Consider the following 24581-nt stretch of genomic DNA (forward strand, 5'->3'; position numbering starts at 1 on the left):
CTGGGTGGACAGAGCTTTCTGAGACACTGTCTGGGCTGATTGATCACGCTCAGAGCCACGATTATGGGTCCCGCTGGGATCAGAGAACAGACAAATTTTGGCCAGGTAGATGTATTGGTTGCAGGTGCTGAGTATTGTAGAGCATTAGGTGATGACTTGCTTACCTCCTAGTACGCATACCAGTACGGCCCTCACTGCCTGAAATTTGAAGATGACAAGTCGATGAAGAGAATGAAAGAGAAAATAGCATTGCGAGTTAGTCACCATTTACCACATTATGAATGCAACCGTGGGAAAATAATTTCTATCTCATTTGTTTATATACGGAATTATTTTATCTTGCATCCACAACATCACTTATGCCACCAAGAGGGTCTCGCTCGTCGCTTCACAGAACGGCATTAGGCAAGAGAATTGTTGGATCAGAAGCAGAGATAGGGCTCAAATCAAGTTCAACCCCAGGCTCACCGAAAAAATTATTGCCAGAGGATGACCATGAGAGTAGGAGCAAAAGCAACAAAAGTCAAAATGATGATGGGGAGTGGTCCGATTCATCGCTGACACCTCCTCCTCCAGTTCAAGAGGAGAAAAAGAAGGAGGAGGATGGCTCAGCTGGAGGAGGAAGGGCAGGAAAGGTAAAGCAAGTCGAGCCGAAGATCAAGCCGGAGAGAAAGATCTCAAATAAGAGGATGGATGAGAATGGAGAAGGTATGGAAAGACCCAATGCATCAACGTCTGAGCGCAAGAGCAAAGGCAAGAAAAGCAGAGGTACACCGGATCCTGTGGTAGATGATGGCTCTGCTGGTGTGACTTCCAATAGTCACAAGCACTCTCAAAAATTGCATGCAAGCAAGCCTAAACTATCTATCGACGACTCGGGTGCTCCAGCTAGGCCTAAAAAGCCAGAGGTTGATAACGAAACTGCTCAATCCGAATCTATCAAGTTGGTGTTGAAAACAAAGAACAAGAGGATGTCGACCAACATAGAAAGCAGTGTTTTTGAAGAAGCACCGAAAAAGTCGAAACTCGGCAAAGCCAACAAGATGGGCAAAGTATACTCTTCCGATAAAGAGGATGTTGGCGTGGAAAAAAATAAAAGCAAGGGAAAACCCAAAGAGGGGCAAATCTCTAGGCCGCCACCTAGGAAAAAACCTAGTAGACGGGTCGTACTTGACGATGACGATGAACCAACAACCCCAGAGAAATCCCTCTCTTCATCCAAGAGAAACCCTCTCAAATCGAAAGAAACTTCGCCTACCAAAATCAAGCTTCCTTCTTCTTCACCTGCTCATATTCCGTCTTCACCAGACAAACTTCCAATCAAAACGCCTCCAGTCTCTCAAAATTCTAACAAAGCATCATTACCTTCGAAAGCCTCCGTTTTATCCATCGCCGAGCCTTCAAATGCCGCCAGTGCCAAAGGCAAGACACAAACTTTGACACGGCTGGAGGACATAATTTCAAATACTCCGGGAAAAAAGGGATCTCATTCAGACTCGCTTCAGACCAAGACCCCTCATAACAAAAACTCTGTATCCGTTAAGCACACACTAGGCACAACCACAGGTACCCCAGTGAGTTCAATACACAAAATCCAAGCAGCTGCTCCAAAAAGCGGTCTGTTGGCGCAGACCCTTGGGACTCTTGCCCAACAGGCTAGTGCAAAAGGAAAAGATGACAAGAAGAAAGATCAGGAGAAAGAGAGGAGTAGGAATGAGAATGGTCGTATGTGGGGATGGGAAGGAGACTGGGCTTTATCGTTTGTTGATTTGCATATTTACGCTTACGGTCAAAAACGCTGATTTACCCCACAGGACTTCAGAGCAAAGAGAATTTAATGAGAGCCGGCAACAGAGAGAAGTTGAGAGAAAGAAGCGGAATGCTTATGCCGTCAGTCAACCTATTGTGAGGATTCTTGCGAAAATCCATCTGACCAGGTGTATAGAAAAATCCAATCAACCTGCAAGAAAGTGAAGATGCGTTCAAAGCTGATAAGGTGTGTTGTGCTGGCTCTCTCTACTATATAGCCCATGACTGAAATGGGTTCTTAGGCTGAGCCTGATGTTTTCAAATCTTTGAAGAGGGCCAAACAGGTCACAACTACCGGATTACCGTCAGAGATGCTTCATAGTTTATTAAATTTTTAAAAGAAAGCATAATAGGGGGCTTGTATAGCTCAGCAGCCAAGGCTACTGTCTGTCTGTGGATTGTAGGGGCATTACTTTAGAATACATTGTATTTGTTTTTAACAGCATACACAAATGCTTACTATGCTTCCATTCTACTCCTTTTCTTGATTGACTATCCACTCCCATCCGTCCATTTGTTCAATTTCTTTAATATCTTTGCCAATTAATCTACACATATTGACCTTACCCTTTCTCACTTTACCTTCCTTGATAAGTTTCTCTAGATGGGCATTGACATTCTTGGCGGCTGCGAAAAGTATACGCTCTTCTTCGGTCCTGTAAAGTAGGCGAGTGAGGACAGACATAGCAACTCCATTCGACGTATTGACTTTGCTAAGAGCATTCTTCTCTTCTTCGAAATCCGGTAACGGCAAGGGCTTGTGCTTGTCGAGCATCAACGGCCCCCTTGTCTTATTCTCTGCTTCTTCTCTCTCATGTATCTCTTTTTTCAGTGCCACCAAAGCTTCTGCTAAATTGTTACCCTCCCCATTGGGCGGAGGTGAAAAGCGTTTAAGAACGGCAATGATTTCATCTTCACGTTGTTGGCGGTGAGAAATGTACATCTCGATGTGGGCCTTACAGGCTTCTGAAGAAGCAATATGAGAGCCATGAGCGGGATAAAGGACTTTAGGTTTAAGGGCCAGAACAGTACGCAGGGATGTCATGTCTATGATACATCAGTCACTGTCAAGCATTATAAAACGGATCTCAACAACGACTTACAGGTAGAGAGGTCAGTAAATTGGGTGGTACCATGACCCAATACAGTATCACCTGTGAAAACTCCCTTTTCTCCTTCTTGCATAACTAGCCCCACAGAGTCGGCAGTATGCCCTGGGAGCTTGAGGCATCTGACGCTAACTCTAGCAATTTCGGGAACATCATTCCACTTCGCTTTGCCATCTTTATCATACTTGAGAAGATGGCGATATTGGGGATCAATGATGGAAATCATCAGACCTGGCAGGATAGGGTGGAAAGGCTGGAACGGAGAAAGAGGAGTGTATGTTCCCGGAGGAAGGGATTGCCAGATAGCTGCATCAGAAGTAGGGCGGTCACGCTCTGAAGCATTAAGCTCAGCTTCATCAGGCGAGGCAAATTTCCAAAGTTTGGGAGGTGGGCAACCAAACTCTTTGAGTTTTTTAAGTAGAGCAGGCAAAGCGCCGACGTGATCGAGATGCCTATGGGTGAGAACGATATGCTCAATCGTAGGCAACTTTCTGTCACCTTTTCCTTCATAGCCGCTCACCCAAGTCGAGCCAGGTCCATACTCTACAAGGCCTAGATCATCTTCCCTCGGATTAGCTCTCCTTTTCTCCAAAATGATCTTTTTAACTTCCTCCCTATTCTCTTGTTTAAAATTTCTCAAGCTAGCTTGGGCAGCTGAACTTTCAAAATGAGTTTCCCGAATTCCACTTTCCAAACCCAAATGATGAAGGTGAGTGATGAGAAGATCGACGTATTGCTGAGCTGTATGAGGAGAGGAGGTGTCCACCAATATAAGAGGAGCATGTGCATTAGAGGGAGGCTGAAGGAGATACGAATTTGTTCCTTGCAGAGTCATCGCTCCAGGATTCTGACCCAAGACCCGAGTAACATGTGCCGAAAGCTTTAGAGACGGGTTTTAGCGTCGGCCGGACAAAAACAGACAATGCTCACCTTGGTCACATCACTCAATCGTTCATACTTATCCATAACCATCTTGCCCTTTTTAACTTGGTCTGATTGGCTTCGAATCACAGATTGTTTGGCTGCAGAATGGATGGATCTCGAGCCTTTCACCAATATATACGCAAATACTCGTTCAAACCCTATTGCTCTTGAAGTGGCCCTCGTACACATATACCTAGGCTAGGCTAGGGGTTGAACAAGTATCAATGAAAGGATCGGAGTTCAAAAGAAGTACAAGTCTCTCCACAAGCGACTGCCGAGTCTAGTCGTAGTCATCCATTTTCCCCATGACACACTATGTCTTGATGAATGGATGGAGGATTGAAAATGAGGAAGAAAGGAAATCGATTGGGTCAAATTGACTGAATCCTTTGTTAAAAGAGGGATATCAAAGAGTATTTGTAACATTGATTTCTACGGTAATTTAATATTTTAAGGATATTTACTTTTTTAACATTAATTAAGTTACCGATTAATAGAAAGGGGTCATAGATGGGATACATGTAGAGAATCTTGTTTACGTAAGATATACAGACATAACGAACTTGTCATTTTTAGACTTAAGAATACAAAAAGTCAGCTCTTTGTTTCCCTTTAATCAATTAATGTGACTCGTACGTTTACATGGAAAACATCGCCACATGCTCACCAACCGCCAGTGTCTACACTTGTGCCCACATTCACGCTGTTGCCCCAGCCATTATCGGTAGTACTGATCCAGCCGTTGTCGCTTCCGGCGGATACCATGGATGGCTCGGCTGTTACAGGAGCCTTTTCAACTTTGCTTTTCCACCCTTTATTACGTTGTTTCGTATCTATGAATTGATTAGAGTTGAAGGTGGTTTGCTGATGAGGAACTTCGTCCTGAGGCTTCGTATCGGGTTTTTGAAGACCTCTCAGAGCCTTCGTTTGATTGGGTTGATGTCGATGTTTTGAGGCGCGGGATGTACCAGGCCCGGAAGAAGGAGCAGCATGAGCGACAGAGCCAAGTTGTGGAAAAGCAGACGGCTCAGCATTAGAGGAGTCAGCAACACGATGTGATCTTTTGACGCGCCCAGAGCTCCATCCGCTATCGCTTGACATATTTACACTTGTCCAATTTTTTCCAGAAGCTAGAGGGCTCGATGAAGGAGCAGATATGGGAGCGGATTTGGTAATACCAAACACGCCTTTTGAGCCGTTCCCAAGCATACGTAGACGGTCAGGGTGAATGCTCGGTGTGAGGGGATTAGAACTAATGCCATGAACTGCAGCGGGTTGTTGGGGTTGTTGAGGCTGATGAGAAGCAGAGGGCATTTCGCCCCAGCCCCCCGCATTGTCTGCGGGCTGAGATTCGCCCCATCCGTCTGCGTCCGTTTCTATTCGACTCTTTGAAGCCGCTAGAGTAAAAGCAGGAATGGGCTCAGATCCTTCCCAGCCTCCATTGTTGTTGAAAAATTCAGGTTCACTCCATCCAACTGTATCCTTGTTGCCTGACGGAGAAGTAGGCTCGTCCCACCCAGCGATGCCGCTCACGTTGGCAGCGGCAGGAGAAGGCACTGCTCCAAATTCAGTTGAATGCTCCAAACTGTCTTGACCTTCTTGATTATGACGGCCACTTTTGCTTTTGCCAGCTTCAGGCTTGTTGTTCCGACCACCACTCTTTCGTCCATATCCTCGGGTTCGCAAACTTTGAAAGTAAGATTTAGCATCAAGTGTAGGAGCATCGGAAGAGTAGCTTGTTTGAGTTAGCTTAAGAACAAGCGAATTTATAGGTGAATTGATCCTTACACAACGCCTCCTTCCCAAGGTATATACGCAGCCTTTTTGGGTTCAGATGGCTCTTTCGGTTTTGTATTTAATTGAGATTCTGCTCTAAATTGGATCTCGCTCTGCGCTAAGAGCTTATCAGAGGTGTTCAATCCATGAACCGAATCGTCAAGAGGCGTATCTGGCGTATCCCGCCCCGCTGGTTTTGCCTTTTTGGGTTTGTCGTTTGTAGCATTATCCGTCTTTTGAACAGGTACAGGACCAGAATCGGACATAGATTTTGATGAGCCTTCCCAGCCCTCGTCATCTTGTAGTCCTCTGGTCACAGGAGGAGCCGAACCTATTGAGTCGCCTATGGATACAGCCGCAAGATCGGTGGATATGTCGACTAGGCGAGCAGGGGAGGATTCGGCTGCTTGGACCTAGACAAAACTGTCTCAGAAAGTTGCAATGTAGCACTAAGTCTGATAAGCATTAATACATACTTTCTGAGTCGCTTTAGCCGCCTGGTATCTCTTGAATTCTTGAAATTTCTGGAATTCTAACCATTCTTGGTGATCTACGCCTGCCTGCGCGATGTGACGTGTGAGCTATCTTTGCTGGACTGTAAAGCAGCAGAACTGACGGGAGCAGCCATACGGACTGCTATGGTAGCTTTTGAAAGGAAATCTTTTAGTGGATGATGAATGAAGGAAGAAGAAAAGGAATTCTCGAAAAATCTATTATTTGGCAGACAAGAGCACTGACACGAAGAGTCATCCAGTGATAAAACTCCGACAAGTGTCAATATTACGTAAGCGAAATTCCTGCATATGTATTATAATCATTCTTAAATAACTCAAATTCTTTATGTTTTATCGATCTCTCACTATTCAACGACAATCAATCAACACGAGACAGGCAGAATAATGAAATGGCCTGCTACTGTCAGTTGACAGGGAGCAGCAGTAGGGCCTGGTATGGAACTTTGGGTTCCTATCACTGCAAGACCCGACAAACCAGCCCTCCTAGTCTGCAGTCACAATCACATCAAGCCTGCATTGATTCCTATCCATCTGAAAGATGCTGAGGACTTGCTTGAGTGATTTGCTTCAGCTTGCACCAACGTTTGTCTTGCGTCACAGGATGTTGGTTCCGACCGCAGATGCAGATCTGGCTTTCGAAGGATGGTTCATTTCTGAAAGACTGTTACAGTGTCTATTCTAACGCTTTTTCAAATTCTGCCTGGTTTTGTATATCTGCTGATACAAAATCTTGTGATAAAACACAGCATACCATTAACCATCCATGGTTAGCCTTGATTCAACCAGACAAGTCTTGATCATATCGAAAAACCAAAATTCAAACTCTTCAGAAGCCGTAACATTGTTTTGAAAAGAGAAATTGATGTGTTTATTGTGCTGAGACACGCCTAGACAAAGGAGAGAATCGGTGCATCTCGCTCAGAAAGAGGCATCAAATATTGCACAAGTATAAACTTTGTTTCGAGCCTTTATTCAACAATGAGTCGGGCGCAATAAAACTATTAAGTTTCGCTTTTCACAGAACAGAAATATGAGTTTTTTATCAATCCCTTCATGAGAGATGAAACAGTATGAACAATTCGAACGTTGCGAAGGAAGTAAAGATTTTAAAGACTTGTATCATTCTGGCGCAAATCTGTATGACAGCCAAGTTCCGCTGTCCAAGATAGAAGGTAGAGCATGAGTCCATGAAGCTGCTTGAATTTGGTGCCTAGGAAATGATTTCACTGAAGAAGATGGAATCAAAACAAGCATCTATGGCGGATACAGGGTGAAAGATGACTTGATATTGGCTTCAACGGCCTGTACAAGAAATAAGGGAACAAAAGATAAGATGAAGCTGAGGAATAGAAGGTTGCCAGGATATATATCGGACAAGGACTGGAACTGAAAGACTTAGGGATGAGATGAACTTCGTTGAAACTGTCTGGTCAAACTAGGACGAGCCAGGCTTCAGATATATTCTTCAAGTATCTCCAGAATAGATACATTGTTTTCAAACGTGGAGTGGCTGGCGGAGTAGCAGCCTGCAAGTCTCTTCATTCTTCCTATATGTCATTCTTCCTCTATATCATTCAAAACACTTATTCTTCGCCATGCCTGATGGATCCGATACTACCACCAACGACGACTCGCTGATACAATTCTTTGGAGCGGATATGTTTGATTTAGAACAAGATTCACGTATGACTAATCATCCTTCCATCCCCTTTCCATTTCTAGGCAGCAAGTCCCTAATCTATTCCGACGAATCCTTAAGCGGACTTTGACACATTTGAAGCCCATGTTGGGGACCACTCTTGTTCAAGCAAGCCTATTGCCTGCCACTAGAGGAGACTCTTGTCTACGTCGCTTCCAATGGGATTCTACATATGATTCCACAGCAACAGTCCGACATTCCTGGGCGTTCATACAAATAATCCTAGAAGCAGTGAGAGGTCGTATGTCAAGATTAACTATAGTCTCATCCTTGACTTGGAGCATAAGAATCAATATGACTATGTCGTAGTCAATTTTCTTGAAGGGCAAGAAAAACCGTTGTGTTTTTTGAATAAAAACGTAGTGAATCAATTTGACGTCCAGTTGTTCGTCAATCAAGAAGACCTTTCAACAATGTTGAATCAGTTTACTGAAGAGAATTAGGTCTAGAGCTGATCTGGAATGGGATGAAGTAGGATCAAATAAAGACTGTAGAATTCACTCACGGACATGTATTGGAAAAGGAGCTTTACATGTCTGCAAAATTCTATGAATGTAAGTCCAATGTCTTCTCGTTTGAGTATTGGGCGTCGCAACAATGAAAGGCTTGCAATACATTTGATAGGTTATGACGAGTAGGCTCAAGATAAGACGTTGAATGCATACCAATGGTCCGAATTCGTGTGGTCCAATGCCATTATCCATAACCATTCAAAAGACGAATCTCATCTCTATACCACTTCCTGGTTTCGTACTAATCCGTGTCTATGATAGAGTGGCAGCTGTACAAAGCGGCAAACACTCACGAGATGTGTCTGGGCTTGGGATAGACGCACGTCTTTGCTGGTTTTCGGAATGAGATGATCTATCGTGTCAGAACCTTGGAATTATGACATGGAATATAGCCAATAAATAATAATGCAACGTAGATTGCATTATTGTGACCTTTTGGTACAGAGCGTGCATCTTAATTATTGGTATTATTCATGACAATAGCTCTAGAAATAATGATTGTTCATAAGTCAGTATGAGCTGATCCGAAGGTTGATAAATGTCATATTTCCTTGGGAAAAGATGACAGAGTATGATAGATAATTTTTGAGAGAAACAACATATGACTAATCTTCAGCAAGATGAGAATTATCGGTACCGACGAAACACCTACAAAATACAATGTCAGCTTGATGACAAGGAATGTTTTCATCTTTTACTAGTGACTCATGTGTTGAGATCCAAAATGTTCATTGTCATTCTCAAGACACTCATAAGAAGGTTAGAATTCCATTCGTTACCTTTAATATGCCGTATTCTGCGATTTCACGGCTGTCATGAATCATCGACGTGTTGGTCGCAACTTGGCCGAACAGGTTGTAGGTAAAATAAAGGATATATAGATTCTAATCCTATACACGGTTGATTGAGCGATATCAACTCGAGACAATTAGCTATGAAAGTTTCACCAGTCTCAAGTTGCAAACAACTATTCATGTCGTTCGCACGTATTGGAAGCACAATCTTCCCAAGTTTCAAGCTATCTCATCATTCACGGATCATTCCGATCTTCTGTCAACCGTATCGACAGACTTCAAATTTCAGCCCACTTGCGTGTAAACAAGCTACTCCAGGATGAAAGCGAGACATGGCTTGCAAGCTCAGGCTGTAATGCCCAAGACAAAAGTGGGAGATGGGACAGATGATGATGCCTGTCCCTATCTCATTTTGATTTCACCCAGATAAGGGGAACCTCATGGCAACATCGACCTAAACCACTTTGCTACAGGCTGAACACCGAATAATCAGTAAACGGGCAACAGTTACGTAATATCTTAACAGCGTTAGGTAACTCAACACTACCCAATCCGAGACGACCTGAGTAAGCAGAATGACTCTTTAAGATCCATAAGATCTGATTCAACGGCGTTTTAAAGTCCAAGACGCAGTAGAATGAGCTGTTTTGCTTGGCTGTCGGTCGCTCGAGTAAGACAAATGACGACTTTGATTTACAGATGCATTCCCTGTATCGATGTTTTTCAGACAGAATCTTATCGCAAGATTAATCTATTCTGAGAGATCTGATTAAGCAGACTTGGATTGCTCCAGGCGGAGGTAGTAGTCATCGCGTGTCTTGACTGCAATTGAAAGCATGTGTTAGTTGATGCAGGTTTGTAACGTTGTAGAAGAAAAATATACTAGATGGGAGGTGGCAAGTATACCAATAGGTGTAGCCACCAGCGATGCCGAGACCGACACTGCATCAGGTTGGTCATATCAGCTGTATATATTTCATGGGTATTGAAGCCCAAGGATGTCAGAGATATACGAACGCAGCGGTAAGATCAGTAATGAGCCTCTTTCGGAGCTACAGGTATGATTTCAGTTCTCTCAAATTCACGAGATGTATTACAATATGGCTTACCTTGCCAACAACAGGAGCAACAGGCATTTTTTACTGGATTATGAAAATTTATTGAAACTGGATGGAAAGAAGAATGAAAGATAATTGTAAGGAAAAGGAATAAGGTGAAGCGACCGTGGGAAAACTATTGTGCTGTTCGATTCTCATTTGATATCGTTTCTCATTTCTTTCTTTCTTTCTTGCTTTCTTGCTTTCTTGTTTCTTTTATTTTTCACAAGACATTACAAGCTTAGCATTGTGAGTACTATCTTGCAGCTAAGTGATCAGTCTGGTTTAAGCTCATTGGTTACCTCGTCTGTCTCTGTTCTTTGCCATATGCCCCTATCTTTGAAACACTCTCTTTCACGTTTCTTTCTATATATCACTCCAATTCTCTTGGCTATCTATTGCTATTCTTACGCATTCACATACAACAAAGAAAACAAAACAATGTCTCTCTCATCCAAACTTGCCATCACAGATCTCGTCCTCAAGGGCGAGAGAGTACTTATCCGTGTCGACTTTAATGTCCCGTTCGTATATATCTTTCTGTAACACGGAACAGCTACTCATACTTCAAGGTAGCATGGACAAGGATCTGAACATCACTAATCCAGCTGTAAGTTCCACATAGGTGCCAAAGGACTATCTTGATAAATATGCTCGTAGCGTATTGTGGCTGCTTTGCCCACCATCAAGTACGCCATTGACAATGGTAAGGCTTGACTTTAAAGGACCTTACATTGATGCTGTTCTAGGTGCGAACTCTGTCATCCTCATGTCCCACCTTGGCCGGCCCGACGGCTCTCCAAACCCCAAATATTCTCTCAAACCTGTCGCTTCCAAGCTTTCTGAATTGCTTGGTAAAGATGTTAAATTTCTCCCTGACTGTGTGGGTGAAGAGGTCAAATCTGAAGTTCTCAAGGGTGAGAACGGCCAAGTCTTCTTATTGGAGAATCTGCGATTCCACATTGAAGAGGAGGGCAAGGGTAAGAAGGACGGTGAAACGGTCAAGGGTAGGTGGAACAGATGGAGACGTAGGTTTGAGATTGACAACTCTTGCAGCCGATGCCGATGCCGTCAAAAAGTTTAGGGAACAACTCACTGAGCTTGGTACCGTCTACATTAATGATGCGTGAGTTGAACGCATATCATGTATAAACAACTGATACGCCATAGCTTTGGTACTGCTCACCGAGCTCATTCTTCGATGGTTGGTGTGCAACTTCCTAAGCGTGCCTCTGGATTCCTCATGAAGAAAGAACTTGATTACTTCGCCAAAATCCTAGAGAGCCCTGAGAGACCTTTCTTGGCTATTCTAGGGGGTGCCAAGGTCGCCGACAAGATCCAATTAATTGAAAATATGCTTGACAAGGTGTGTTTACTCTCTCTAAGTCTGTATAGGCTCAATCCGCTGTAGGTCAACACTCTCATCGTCTGTGGTGGTATGTCTTTTACCTTCAAAAAGACTCTTGAGAACGTTGAAGTAGGTACATTTTTTGAAACTAATGCTACGTAGCTAAATTGGTGATAGATTGGCAAGTCTTTGTTTGACGAAGCAGGCTCTAAGAAGGTCAAGGAGCTCGTCGAAAAGGCCAAGAAAAACAATGTCAAGCTTGTCTTCCCTGTTGACTATGTCACTGCCAACAAATTCGACAAAGATGCTCAAGTTGGCTCAGCCACGGATGAATCCGGTATTCCTGCAGACTGGCAAGGTCTCGATGCCGGACCCAAATCTCGCGAACTTTTTGCTCAGACTGTTGCTGAAGCCAAAACTATCCTTTGGAACGGCCCTGCCGGTGTCTTTGAGTTCCCTAACTTTGCTGGCGGTTCTCATTCCCTACTCGAGGCTTGCATCAAGGCTGCTAAGGCTGGAGCTACAGTAATTGTTGGTGGTGGCGATACTGCTACTCTCGTCGCCAACGAGGACAAGGAAGAGGAGTTAAGTCATGTGTCAACCGGCGGCGGTGCCTCTCTGGAGTTGCTGGAAGGCAAGGTCTTGCCAGGCGTCAAAGAATTGAGCGAGAAGCAATAGATGATGTGGCAGACTCATAATATAAAGAACATAGAATGGAGTGCTGTGTTAACAAGGAGGTCAGTGGTCAAAAGGAGAAGCCTAAAAGAAGTATGCAATTGTGATCTCAGCCGTCTGAGAATCTGCATTATTTGTGCGAGGGTGCCCAAAATAAGTATAATTGGCATGCCAATTATGAATATGAAAAAGCTTGGGTTCGTAACTGATGTCAGTGCCGAAATGCCTTTTTTCAGATATTCACCACTATACCCCTTACCTACCACATAACACTAATTAGAAACCGCATGTTTTGATTAATCGACTAGACTATTCGCCACGGAGAGAAGTGTTCAAAAATCCCAGCGCGATTTAACATTCCTATTTAAAATATTTCATTTTGCTTTGAGCATCTATTTCACTGACTATTTCACTTAAGAAGTCATCTTACGCTGTATGAATCACTTGTAGGTCTTAGGTACATGCGTCAAATCGCCAAACGGCTCGACAACCCCTACCAACTGCTTATGGACTTATCGCCCATGGTAAGGAACAACTGCATCACTACGGCCTCCGGAAATCTGACCTCCTTCCTCTCCTAGATTACAGGAGTCGAAAGAAAAGCCATACTGCATACAAAACGAAATTCTGCTTTCTACTCAACTCTCAAGAGTAAAGATCAAATCAACATATCGACGGTTATCCCAGCTCTGCCTGGACTTGATTCAATCCCTCAAGATTAGAATCAAGTCGTCATCATCGATGAACGCTCATTCTCGCTCAGAGGTATGAGACATTGTCCACTCATCCATTCACTGGTCAAGCACACAGTTCTGCTCATGCGAAATCGGTTAGTAGTCATGTTGAGAGATAGTTTCTGATGGCTTAGGGGGCGAACAAGTACAACCTCACTTCCAGCCCATTTGCTTTTAAAGCCAAACAGCGCCAAAGTCGAAAAGACATGACCAAGTCTCCAGGCAAAGTCCGCGTTGAAGCGTATGTAGAGGATATCTGAGCCAAAAGAGCGAGCCCGTATCCTTTGAAACTTGCCGGGGAAGGCTCGGAAGCTATTACATTCAAAGACAATCTGTCATGGCACAACATGATTTACGATGAGCTGAGGGACCTTTTGAAATGTCTTGGTTAAACATTCATCTTGTACGGATCTTCCATCCATCAAGACAGTCTAAAACGTTCCCGCTTGGAAGCTCTCAATCTTTAGAAGATAATGGTGGCACTTGTGCAGTCATAGTAACGGATCGAGCGAATATGGGAGGAGATTGAGCAGGGAGCCATCAATAGGAGAATAGAGACGATGATTGGATAAAGAGAGGCGGGTGTAGCGGCCATGGACATGCATATAAAGCACCAAATCCCCCCTCAGGCTTGTGAATGTACTACTTACATAATTCAATATCATGAGATAGTATAGATGATGAGCAATGAAACAAAATAAAAAAAGAAGAGGAAAGATGGACTGAGATAGAAAACAAAACAAAGTATGGACTAGACTAATCACTAGTTGTGATTTTGTAATCAATCTACAAATTCTTGTAATCGTAATTAGAAACTAAGCTTTTTAGGGGAAAAGAACAAACGCGTCCGTGTACATTTCCCCATAAACATCAATTCCTTTCCTTTTCATATTCTTCAGTTTGCTTTTCCATCTCGTTTCTTTTAAGTCATTCTTTTAAACTTTTCCGGCACGTCAAAATAGTGTATTCCCTTTCCTATGGCCTTCTCCCAGCCCCAGCACCAAGGGGTCAACCCAGAACACTATTCTGTTGACTCTTATTACTCCAGTCTCTCCACAAACGTACATCGACCTTCGTCTCCAGCTTACCATAACGCGCCATCTATGCATTCCACTCTCGACTCTCACGCAATGATGTACGGTGCGTCTGATCCGAATCAGTACGGGCAGTATGGGACTCCAGCTCCAAGCGAGGTATATAGAGGGCCAGGTGCTTCTCAATACCAGCCCCAGTACCATTCAAGTCCCTCGTATTCTTCTCAGCAGTATGATTATCCGGATGAGAGCAAGTCTTATACTTCGACAACCCATCTAAATGCCAAGGAATACGATGTGGGATCGGTTGTACCATCGCACACTATACCAACCATGTACCAGCAACCCTATCAGGCTTACCCTCCTGCGGCTTCTCCGACTCCCTACGGCGGAACTTCTCACTGGCATGAGATGCGCAACCAGCTACTTGAGCGCCGAGTGGTCAAGCAAATCCCACTCCACAACGGTAATTTGGTAATGGATGTGCCCGTTCCAAAGGGAGTCATTCCGAGCACCAAAGGCCTTGGAGTAATGGACGGCGAAATGGACAGTATGAGATATTCTGCGGCAACTTGCGATCCAGACGAATTCATGGCGAGAAAGTTCAATCTGAGGCAATACCTCTATGGCAGGAAGACAGAATTGTTTGTGAGTTGTCTCTTTGTGTGAGGCTCGGATTTAACGACGTGACTATCAGATTGTCATGACCATGTATAATGAGAATTCGGAACTCTTGCTGCGAACTCTTAATTCTGTAATCAAAAACATTGCGCATCTCACAACGCGTACGAGATCAAAGACTTGGGGGCACGAATCTTGGAAAAAGATAGTTATTTGTATTGTTGCCGATGGGCGAAAGGTGGTCGACCCTAGGGTGCTCAAGGTCCTTCAGTTGATGGGAGTCTACGCAGAAGTATGGCGATTATTTCTTGTTTGCAACGGAGCTGACAACAGGCTCAGGGTGTTATGAAAGACCATGTAGCGAGTAAAGAGACTCAGGCTCATATTTTCGAGTACACTTCTCAAATTGTCGTTTCTGAAACGGGCGAAGTGGGCTTTGGTTCTACACCCGTACAATTGTTATTTTGTCTCAAAGAGTACGTCCTAGTTTCCCTGTATGGACTAGCTTATAATTGACCATGCGAATAGACAAAACAAAAAGAAGTTGAATTCACACCGGTGGTTCTTCAACGCTTTTGGACCCCTTATCAAACCAAACGTCTGCGTCTTGCTTGACGTGGGCACAAAGCCCTCCGGCACATCCATTTATGAGCTCTATAAATGTTTTGAGAAACACCCGAATGTTGGCGGAGCTTGTGGCGAAATTTTTGCTGATACAGGCAAATGGGGTAAACTTTTATTGAATCCGTTAGTTGCTGGACAAAACTTTGAATACAAAATGAGCAACATCTTGGATAAACCGTTCGAGAGCGTTTTTGGTTTGATATCGGTTCTTCCAGGAGCCTTTTCTGCTTATCGGTAAGTGTTGGTATCAGCTCTTGATACTTTCCGTGCTAAACAACTTCAAGATACGCTGCTGTGGCAAACCACGCGGACGGCACCGGTCCCCTAGCAGCCTATTTCAAAGGAGAGCTTATGAATCAACCAGGTGCAACAGCCACCATCTTTGATAGAAACAAATTCTTGGCTGAAGACCGAATTCTTGCTTTTGAGATTGTTGTAAAAAAGAATGCCCGTTGGCGCCTCCAATATGTCAAATCTGCCAAGGCTGGCACCGACGTCCCTGCAACCGTTCCAGAGTTCATATCACAGCGACGGAGGTGGCTAAATGGATCAATCTTTGCGGCAACATATGCGATGGTTTGCTTTTGGCGGATTTGGACCAGCGGACATGGCATTCTCAGAAAATTTACGTTGATGATTTTGACTATCTACAGTGAGTACAATTATGTGAGACGAAACTGACAATAGCAGATTTGGTCAACTTGATTTTTAATTGGCTTTCCGTGTCTTCGTTTTACCTGGCATTCTTCTTTCTCATCAGTTCATCCATCTCTGGTAATTCAGACCCTTTCCATGGTGCTGGAGACGAGATTTTCCAAGTTTTCAATAAACTTTATATAGGTTTAATGTAAGTCTTCATCTGATAAAAATTATGTCTCTGATGCGATAACAGCTTTGTGGTACTGGTTTGTTCATTGGGCAACCGACCGCAAGGATCAAACTACATGTATACTATCTGGTGAGAAAACTCGATCCAAGCAGCAATTCCTTCTGATAGATGATTTAATAGTATCTTAATGTTTGCTGTTTGTCAGGGTATTTTACTTTACTGTGCCGGCTGGACCGTATATCAGACTGTGCCTCACACTTCGAAAGGCTGGACTGATGTCTCCGGCTTGTTCCACAATAAGACATTCGTTCAGTTAGCTCTGTCTTTAATGGTATGTCTTGTCGCCGACTAGCTGTTGAAGCAAAACTGATGAGATTTAGGCTACATATGGGCTATATCTCATCTCTTCCATACTGTATTTTGAGCCTTGGCATATGATTACCTCATTCATTCAATATCTGCTTCTCCTTCCTTCTTATGTCAACATTCTCCTTATTTATGCCATGTGCAACCTTCATGATGTTTCCTGGGGCACGAAAGGCGACAATGGCGCATCCAAAGATCTCGGTCAGGCCAAAAAGGTCGAAAAAGACGGCAAGGTCATGGCTGAAGTGGCCTTACCTACCAAACAAGAAGATGTAGAAGCTCTCTGGCAGCAAGCAAAACAAGAACTGAGGATCCCGGCTAAAGAAAAGGTCGAAAAGCGAAGTGCGGAGACCAAGAGGGCAGATGAGGATCGCAACTTTCGAACCAATGTTGTCCTGCTTTTCCTTGGCTCCAACATGCTTATCATCCTTCTCTTCACCTCGTCGGCATTCACGAATTGGGTCAGCTCGCATTTCGTCGACGCCACCTCGTCGACATTCAACCCGTATCTCACTGTCATCTTTTATGCCGTCTTGGGCCTGTCAGCTTTAAGGTTTATAGGCTGCTTGCTGTATCTTGTCTTTAGGCTGTTAGGTCATTAAATTTTGGTGTTTTGAGAAATTATGGCGAAACGCTTTTTACATATATTTATGTAGCACTACACACAAACGTGCGTAACGAACATACACTTGAATATGTCTACACATTCTTGGTAATAACTTTCGTAATCTGTTATAGACGGCTGGCCCGGAAAGAATAAGCATGTACTGTGATATATCTATCTATCATTGGTTTAATACAAAAATCACGTATAAAATTGTTTTCTGTCCAGCATCAATGCACTTGAAATTTAAATCAAAAATACAACCAATCCTAAGATAACAACCTACTGCGTAAACTTGACTCTGCCAAGCCCGCCACCTTTCCGATCGATTGTAACGACTCTCTTGCCCACTGCCGCATAAATCACTTTGGTTGCCATTTGCGCCGTTCCGGTCCACCCTCTAGCAAGAGCTATTCCATTCAGTTTTTCCTTCATATCATTCATATCTACTCCTGGTGATTTGTCTGCTGATGAAGATGTTTGTAGGATGGCGAGGAACATGTGAGCAGAAAGAATTATCTCAGGCGTAATTGGTTTGGTAGAAGCCTGGCCATTTAAAGAGGACAGAGTGGATGATGCGCTTGGGGACTGTGGTGGTGGAAGCTCTGAACGAGATAAATGTCCGAGATGTTGTCTATTGTATCTAATCAGATATGGAATTAATCTGAGGTATTAGGAAACTTACACCGAAGAGAATGCATCTTCAGACTCGAAAGATTCTCCATCAGAAACACCTTGTCGCATGATATCTGACATTGTGCTCCATATCTTTCTCTATGTAAAGCCTTAGTATTTGATAAGAGACGCACTAAGTACAAAGCACTTACAAGACCTGCTTTAACTGACTCGCAATTCACATCAATATTTTCAGCCATTTCCGAAGGAATTAAAGCTTGTGGCTCGGCTTCCGGTTGGAGGGACAATGGGGGTGGTGGTGCTGCTCTTGTCGTCTCAGGGTGTGGCGGGTTTGTTCTTTCACTAGGTGGCTCGGAATTTACCGGTGATCTGGACGATACAGAACCATGTATCACGGTACTCAAATTCTTGAGCAATGGTTCTCTTGCCAATCGCACCGTCTCGTCGGCCTCTTCAACATCTTCACCAGGCTCTAGTTGGACATAACGCCGTGTTTCCTCAACACTCGGTACTTTCTCCAACGTCCTTGGCGTTTCAATAGGTTTATTTAGTATAGACCCTTTTAGACTTCCTCTCGACCTTCCAAAGATACCTCCGCCAATCCCACTACCGGCTCGAGGTGTAATGAGTTTTAAAGGACTAAATCGATCGATCCGATCCAACCGTTCGATATTGTGTCGTGGAGTGGCATTGACGAGAGAATTAGTGACATTAGGCAGTTGTCTTGCTGGTGTTTTGGCTTGAGATGGCTGGACGAAATTAGACGTAGGAGTGGGCGGTAATGGTTGAGAAGGTTGAAAAGGAGGAGAAAAAGGGATATTCCGTCCTGGTGGAGGAGCAGCCATTTCCAGAGGATCAATGATTTGATTCCCTGGTTTGCTTAGTTCCACACTTTTCAAAGCAGCCAGCCGAGTTTTGGAAGCTCGCAATGCAACGTCCTCAGCTTTAATCATCCCGCCGGGTATCAAACGTTGCGCTTCTAGTTCACTTTCTTGTCCAATTTTCTCTTGGGGACTGGGGCTGGGAGGTGAAGGCTTAGTGAATGGTTGATTTGCCTATGACAAGATTAGCCATTGATACAAGCGGGTCGTTCGTGTGTTATACCAACCTCAGCAATACGATGCTCCAGTTCGGCAATTCGTTCTTGATTTTTCTGATGTTGATCCATCAAGTTTTGGATAAGAGCTCTAGCTCTCGGCCTTGGAAAACTTGACTCTGGTTACTCTAGGCAATCTTTAGAGGGATTTGCCACTCACTAATCATCATTCATCTTGAGGACAGCTCGTAACAACAAGTCAGTTTCGTCCTTACACTCTCTACCTCTCTGCCTCAAATATCTCATCGGCGTGACAATCTCTCCTTCCCGTTTCTCAACTCTCTTGTTTCCTTTTGGTCCATCACTCTCTCCAACAAATTTGAAAAGCCGTTTTTCGGATTCACTTGCATCTCTGACAAGATGGAGAACATTGCCTTTTGGTAGGTATGGTGCTTCCGACGGAGGAAGATACAAAATGGCGGATGTGAATAGACCTGGCGGTCTTGAATTCAAAGAAGAAAGATATGCTATTTGAGCTGATTGCTCAGACAAAGATTCCAATGCTTGTTGCAAAGATGGCATTGTTGAAAAGAAAAGATGAAGAAACAACTTGAAATGTGTTTATTGACATTATATCAAGACTAATCACTTGTGGCTAAAGAGGGGATCTTTTAAGTCCGTTATATCAACATATGGTGCAAGACGTATATTCTCTTCTACCTGGTGCCATGAACTTGAATGCCACAGTGAACAAGTGTCCATCGATCTTATTCTAACCATATACTGCCCACAAGAAATCTCATCTCGTTCTTCGCGTATTCCGTTCTAAAAGTCAGATCCCTCTACCTGTATCTCATAGTGTCAGCGACAAATATCTCGCAGCTTGTAAACTCACGCCGAATGTTGACGCATATTTCATATACCCCTGCATAATCTCAAAGATGCCAACAGGCAGATTCTTCATAATGTATGGTTTAGTCTGTGACAGGTGTCTGGAAAAGGGACAACGTACCATACTGAGCAGAGTATATTGAATCTTGGCATGACCATGTATCAGTCCGATCTTATACAGATAATGAGCGACCATGGAAGGATACGCTGCGTCCATATACCATCTATCTTTGCGTCAATCCAGCTTGGTCTGACGAAGCGTAGCCACGTACCGATGATGGTATGTCGTTAACCGCACGGCTGCTATCAATGTCTTTTGCAAATCGCCCTCATTGGCATGCATTTCGAGAAGCTTCATCAATGCCTTTGCACTGAATTTTGCGTCGAGGCATCGTTGAAAAGCGTCTTTAGCCTCTTCCTTGTGATGCAAACGACAAGCAAGCTCGCCAAGTATTTCCCACTCGGTGCCAGTCTTGCGGTAAGACATATGTTGAGTCTTGAAATGCGATATTTCAGCTCGCCAGATGGTATATACTCGAAGATCATCATATAGTACCAGGAATAAATTATCTGTAAACATTGTAGATCAATTGCTTCATCAAAACGAGTTTATATTGTACTTGCCTAACCATCTTTCACACAGTCGCTTATTAGAAAATGGGGAGACTGGTTCCTCTAAACCTTCCATGAAGCCAAGCGGTGAGCGATGTTCCTCTTGTGTATGTGAAGTTTCGGGCTTCTCCAACGTTGGCTCTTCCATAGCGACTGGCTGTTCCTCAGAAGCATCACCATTTGAAGGAGCCCCAGAAGCCGCAGTTGTTGGTGTCCTCATCGACTCGCTCGATATCCTGATGGTGGGTATATCGCTCGGCGTTTGGACTTCTGCTTCCGATGATCTCCTTTTCAGTCCGGTGATTGAGGCACCATCGCCTACTTCTTCATTTACGTCCAAAGAAGCGTTCGTCTTGTGCATTCTGTACTCTTCTTCCATGACAAAAACCTGAGATCTCGTCTTCAAAAGCTCGTCCCATCCAATCTTGGAAACAAGGAGAGTAAGGAGGGAATAGGCCTTAGCAAAGGTGCCTCGAAGATTAGGTGCAGGAAGACGGAGAAGAGCAACGTCGGCCTACGGGTAGTTAATATTGAAATAATGATTGATAAGGAAAACATGCCTCGTTCTCCTTGGATGGGTCATCATCCAATAAGTTTGACTCAGCAATAAACTTTCTCACTGGCAAATGAGTCTTTGTCGGTGTTGGCATTCTATGCAGATCTCTCTCATTGTAAGTAAACATAGGACATGAATTTAGAGTCAAGAGTGCAGCATCAAATTTGCCAAGCTCAATATATGTCTCAGTGAGTTTGGCCCAGGTCATGAATTCCGAGGGAGCGGAATTCACTGCTTGCTGAGCAACTTTCTGAGCCCAATCGTACTTGCGTTTAGATATGAGAAAGTCGACCTGTACGTGTAAGATGGGATAGGATAATGGGTTAGATGTGAGAGCAGTATTGATGATTTTGACTGCTTTAATTTCTTCATCTACAAACTTTGTCAATGTTCATTATCATATAACTGCAATAACCAATTCACTCATGCCAATATAGCTCCTTGCAATCAAAGCCGCTATTTCTGGCTCCTTAACTGCCATTCTTTCGAACAAATTGGCCGCGTGGTTAAGTCTGAAGGAGTCGGAGAAGTACTTGAGAATGGCTGAAGTAAGATGGTTAGTGACGACGGTCGCAACTTGTGTTTCTGGGTCAGAACCGAGCTGCCATCCTACACTACTCATTAGCTTTGAGCTTAGCAAAATAATGAGTACAGACCTTTAAAAAACAATGCTTCTGCAGTCTTCAAGAATCTCATCTCCGCCTCTGGCGAGGTGATGGGATCCAACTTCCTATACCCAGCAAGTCTATAAGATGCGTCATCAGAGTATCTGATTGCCCTCAATAACGCCGACAGATAAGTCTCTTGCCAAAGTTCGGCAGTTGCGGTATGGCGGTTGCCCGAGAGGTCGACCACAAACGCCTCAACACCCCCCGGTATATTAGCCTCTACCCGCATATCTACGCGAGAAAAGGCATTAAAACAACTGTGTATCGTCAATCCATCGTCCAGCAACGTTGCAGGATCCACTGACCAGTAGGTCCCACTACGGACTTTCCACGCCGAGCCTTTCCCAAACCATGCTTGAGAATCTTCTACAGAAAATTGCAGCGAATTCAAATATGCTGCTAAAGAAGCTGAGGAGGATGCCTCTACCCCAGAGCTACGTCTCTGTTAGTTGCATATTTCCTTGTCTGGTCATACCAATAGTGATAAGACCCAATCTGTATATTAGCGCTATCTCTTGTATTCCTCCACTCACCTCTCGCTGCGTTGGCGGTTTTCCAGATACTTTTAATACGTGGCAGAGGTCTGGAGGTCCTAATTCTCTGAACGAGCCTATGTATATACCCTCAGCTCTATCCTTATAGATTACTGGTTGCTCACCAAGAGTTTCTGTCCTGGCATCAAGACATTCTCCTATATCTGTCTGATTTTGTCAGCTCTTACCTGCATACTCATCACCTACCTCTACAAATTCTGGAATGTCTTTAAACAACTCTGACATGGTTGTTTTCTGGGTATCTTCATGGATTGAGAAAAGGAAAAAGAAAAACAATTAAACAAATAAAACAAATGATAACGCGGATTCTTATTTCTGCCAACACACTTTTTTGTATTTTGTCTTTACATCCTTCACAAGATGGCAGTCGACGAGATGGTAAAGATAAACGAGGTAAGAGCAGAACCGTAGAATCAAGCTGAAGAGTGTACAGACTGTATCTCTAGAGACTCCAGGAGCAGGTCCATCCAAGTCATCTCCCGTTATGGACAATTTCTATCTTCAAGAGCTCGAGATGGATGAACAAAACGAAGATATTGACCGTGAACAATGTAGGTGTATGCATCTTAGGTGTAGCTGACATCTAGTCTTGCGCAAAAAGAATGAATACCTTGAGCTCCAGCAGTCGGTCGATGTAAGCTTGGCTTGTAGATCGTGGAATGGGTGCTAATGACTTGGGATAGTCGAGCAACGAGTTGTTATCGTCGCTGGCATCGTACTTGTCTACTTTTCAAAAAGATTTATCTGCTGTATCTGGACAAATTACAGAGCTACAAGGGAAGAGTTCTATTATTGATAGTCGCCTCAACGGACGAAAGGTCAGTCTGTTTGGGTTATATGAAAGCTCTTGTGCTCAACGATGGATGTAGGCCGTCATTCCAGCGCTCAATTCATTACTAAGAGAGATAACTCTTCCCCCTTCTCTTGTTCTTACTCTACGAGATACTCTGCCGTCTCAGAACCCTGACCTGTGGCTGACAGCGATTCAACAGTTGGATGAAAAGATTGCTTGTATCCAAGCACGAGGAAAGGTAAAGGCTGTACATGAGATTAGGTCAATCCTTGATGGGTTTCGGATTAAGACTCTGAACGTTTTACCGCCGTTTCTTCTCTCTCTCATCCGACCGCTAAAGTCTGCTTCCAAGGGTTTATCAACCAACTTGGCTGTTCTTCAAACATCAATTCTCCTCAAGTACCAACCGTTTTACTCTTTCTTGCAACGGCAATCGCCCCGCATAGCCAAACAGGTTGAAAGAGGCTACGTTGATGCTGCTCGAGCATATTATGAGACAGGTATGCGTCGATATACGAGGTCGCTCACGCAGATTCGACAGAGAACTGTAGACAAGGTCGATCCGATTGGATATGTGGCCGCAGAGTCAATGTCAAGTGGGCCTGAGGAGGAAATTAGACGGGTTTATGAGAGACTCGAGTTTGCAAATTTGGAGGAAGGAGGAGTGATCTTGTCTTTCAATGCGGATGATAAGGAATATGTTAGTTGGTGTCTGATACGAACAAATTTCTGATATAATTATAGCGATCACCTGTCGAAGCTCTCTTCAGATCTTTGGGATTGGTTTTAATTGACAACGCTTCTGCCGAGTTCACATTCATCGTCCGTTTCTTTACCCGTGTCTCTCTTCTCGAAAAAGTCCATTCTCCCCAGAGTACCCCACTTGAATCCCCAAGCCCTTCTTTCGTGGATTTGACCTCCGAGATTGGACATGGGACAGCAAGAAACAGAAACATTAGCAGCGAGTCCGACGAAAGATTAAAAGAGGCTGAAAGAATATGGCACGAGGTATTTGATTCTGCTTTGGAGTATACCACCTCCTTTTTCCAATCTATGGTCTATACCCCTCCACCCACCGTTTCACTTCTTACAATCATTCGTCTCAATGATCGCCTTCTTACTACTTGTGATTCTCGCGGGTGTCTTCCACTCACGTCATATCTGAGTGGCTGGAAGCTCACTCTCTGGCCCATATTCCGGAAAAAAATGGATCAACATATAGAGAGTTTAAAAAAGCTTGCAGATGAAGCAGAGGGCAAAGGTTTGGCTGGCCTGATAGGGAAAGGCGTCAAGGATAGGCAGGTAAAGATTGTTGCGGCTAGGTATGCTGGATTATATGGGAGTGTGACCGCTCTCAGTGAGGAAACCGATGAAGTTATGCTATTTTCTAGGTACGTTGGTATGCTCAACATAGATGGGTAAACTGACTGTATATTAGTATGGCACGTTTACGTTCTGAACTGGTTCGACTTGCACAAACGCAGTCCAACAAAATCAAATATTTACCGGAACGACACTCTTTTCTTTCATCCATCTACGAAATCATTTTGCACGAGCTGGCCTCGGGACCTGTTCAGGCAATGCATCCCAGAATACAAAGCGAGCTGTCGCTTTTCAAAACAAGAGAAGAAGAGGCTAGACGTAAGATTTCCAATTCGCCATAGAAAGTTCAAGACCTCAAACACTTGTCCACAAGCATGCATGAGTATACTCTTGTCATCCTGGCATTCACATGCAACTTTGTATCTTTTGTATTGAATACAAC

General features: G+C 43.9%; 8 protein-coding genes across 8 annotated transcripts; 4 read left to right on the forward strand and 4 right to left on the reverse strand.

Moving 5' to 3' along the window:
* Nucleotides 1-359: 359 nt before the first annotated feature.
* On the forward strand, nucleotides 360-2147 carry L203_101487 (uncharacterized protein; the record flags this gene model as incomplete). Its single annotated transcript, XM_066210927.1, has 4 exons — nucleotides 360-1759; nucleotides 1815-1890; nucleotides 1946-1996; nucleotides 2052-2147. 4 exons carry the CDS (start codon nucleotides 360-362, stop codon nucleotides 2145-2147), a joined length of 1623 nt encoding a protein of 540 aa, XP_066067024.1.
* A 134-nt stretch (nucleotides 2148-2281) lies between these two features.
* L203_101488 (uncharacterized protein) lies at nucleotides 2282-4031 on the reverse strand (the record flags this gene model as incomplete). Its single annotated transcript, XM_066210928.1, has 3 exons — nucleotides 2282-2856; nucleotides 2913-3798; nucleotides 3849-4031. 3 exons carry the CDS (start codon nucleotides 4029-4031, stop codon nucleotides 2282-2284), a joined length of 1644 nt encoding a protein of 547 aa, XP_066067025.1.
* Nucleotides 4032-4505: 474 nt separating this feature from the next.
* On the reverse strand, nucleotides 4506-6246 carry L203_101489 (uncharacterized protein; the record flags this gene model as incomplete). Its single annotated transcript, XM_066210929.1, has 4 exons — nucleotides 4506-5577; nucleotides 5631-6031; nucleotides 6095-6178; nucleotides 6235-6246. 4 exons carry the CDS (start codon nucleotides 6244-6246, stop codon nucleotides 4506-4508), a joined length of 1569 nt encoding a protein of 522 aa, XP_066067026.1.
* A 4430-nt stretch (nucleotides 6247-10676) lies between these two features.
* Nucleotides 10677-12261, forward strand: L203_101490 (phosphoglycerate kinase; the record flags this gene model as incomplete). Its single annotated transcript, XM_066210930.1, has 8 exons — nucleotides 10677-10759; nucleotides 10812-10845; nucleotides 10896-10941; nucleotides 10985-11242; nucleotides 11292-11361; nucleotides 11406-11601; nucleotides 11647-11712; nucleotides 11761-12261. 8 exons carry the CDS (start codon nucleotides 10677-10679, stop codon nucleotides 12259-12261), a joined length of 1254 nt encoding a protein of 417 aa, XP_066067027.1.
* Nucleotides 12262-13969: 1708 nt separating this feature from the next.
* On the forward strand, nucleotides 13970-17068 carry L203_101491 (uncharacterized protein; the record flags this gene model as incomplete). Its single annotated transcript, XM_066210931.1, has 9 exons — nucleotides 13970-14674; nucleotides 14724-14939; nucleotides 14987-15123; nucleotides 15176-15505; nucleotides 15556-15923; nucleotides 16055-16118; nucleotides 16164-16229; nucleotides 16281-16431; nucleotides 16481-17068. 9 exons carry the CDS (start codon nucleotides 13970-13972, stop codon nucleotides 17066-17068), a joined length of 2625 nt encoding a protein of 874 aa, XP_066067028.1.
* A 284-nt stretch (nucleotides 17069-17352) lies between these two features.
* Nucleotides 17353-19324, reverse strand: L203_101492 (uncharacterized protein; the record flags this gene model as incomplete). Its single annotated transcript, XM_066210932.1, has 5 exons — nucleotides 17353-17704; nucleotides 17756-17844; nucleotides 17898-18761; nucleotides 18815-18914; nucleotides 18963-19324. 5 exons carry the CDS (start codon nucleotides 19322-19324, stop codon nucleotides 17353-17355), a joined length of 1767 nt encoding a protein of 588 aa, XP_066067029.1.
* Nucleotides 19325-19567: 243 nt separating this feature from the next.
* On the reverse strand, nucleotides 19568-22248 carry L203_101493 (uncharacterized protein; the record flags this gene model as incomplete). Its single annotated transcript, XM_066210933.1, has 13 exons — nucleotides 19568-19588; nucleotides 19638-19700; nucleotides 19755-19857; nucleotides 19906-20203; nucleotides 20258-20759; nucleotides 20806-21173; nucleotides 21225-21410; nucleotides 21458-21726; nucleotides 21775-21786; nucleotides 21897-21903; nucleotides 21945-22079; nucleotides 22128-22136; nucleotides 22191-22248. 13 exons carry the CDS (start codon nucleotides 22246-22248, stop codon nucleotides 19568-19570), a joined length of 2031 nt encoding a protein of 676 aa, XP_066067030.1.
* Nucleotides 22249-22383: 135 nt separating this feature from the next.
* On the forward strand, nucleotides 22384-24480 carry L203_101494 (uncharacterized protein; the record flags this gene model as incomplete). The annotated part of the gene is made up of 7 exons (XM_066210934.1): nucleotides 22384-22401; nucleotides 22457-22565; nucleotides 22611-22657; nucleotides 22707-22841; nucleotides 22893-23516; nucleotides 23561-24207; nucleotides 24255-24480. 7 exons carry the CDS (start codon nucleotides 22384-22386, stop codon nucleotides 24478-24480), a joined length of 1806 nt encoding a protein of 601 aa, XP_066067031.1.
* Nucleotides 24481-24581: the final 101 nt, after the last annotated feature.

Source organism: Cryptococcus depauperatus, chromosome 2 (genome assembly GCF_001720195.1).
Source record: "Cryptococcus depauperatus CBS 7841 chromosome 2, complete sequence".
NCBI classification, from domain to species: domain Eukaryota; kingdom Fungi; phylum Basidiomycota; class Tremellomycetes; order Tremellales; family Cryptococcaceae; genus Cryptococcus; species Cryptococcus depauperatus.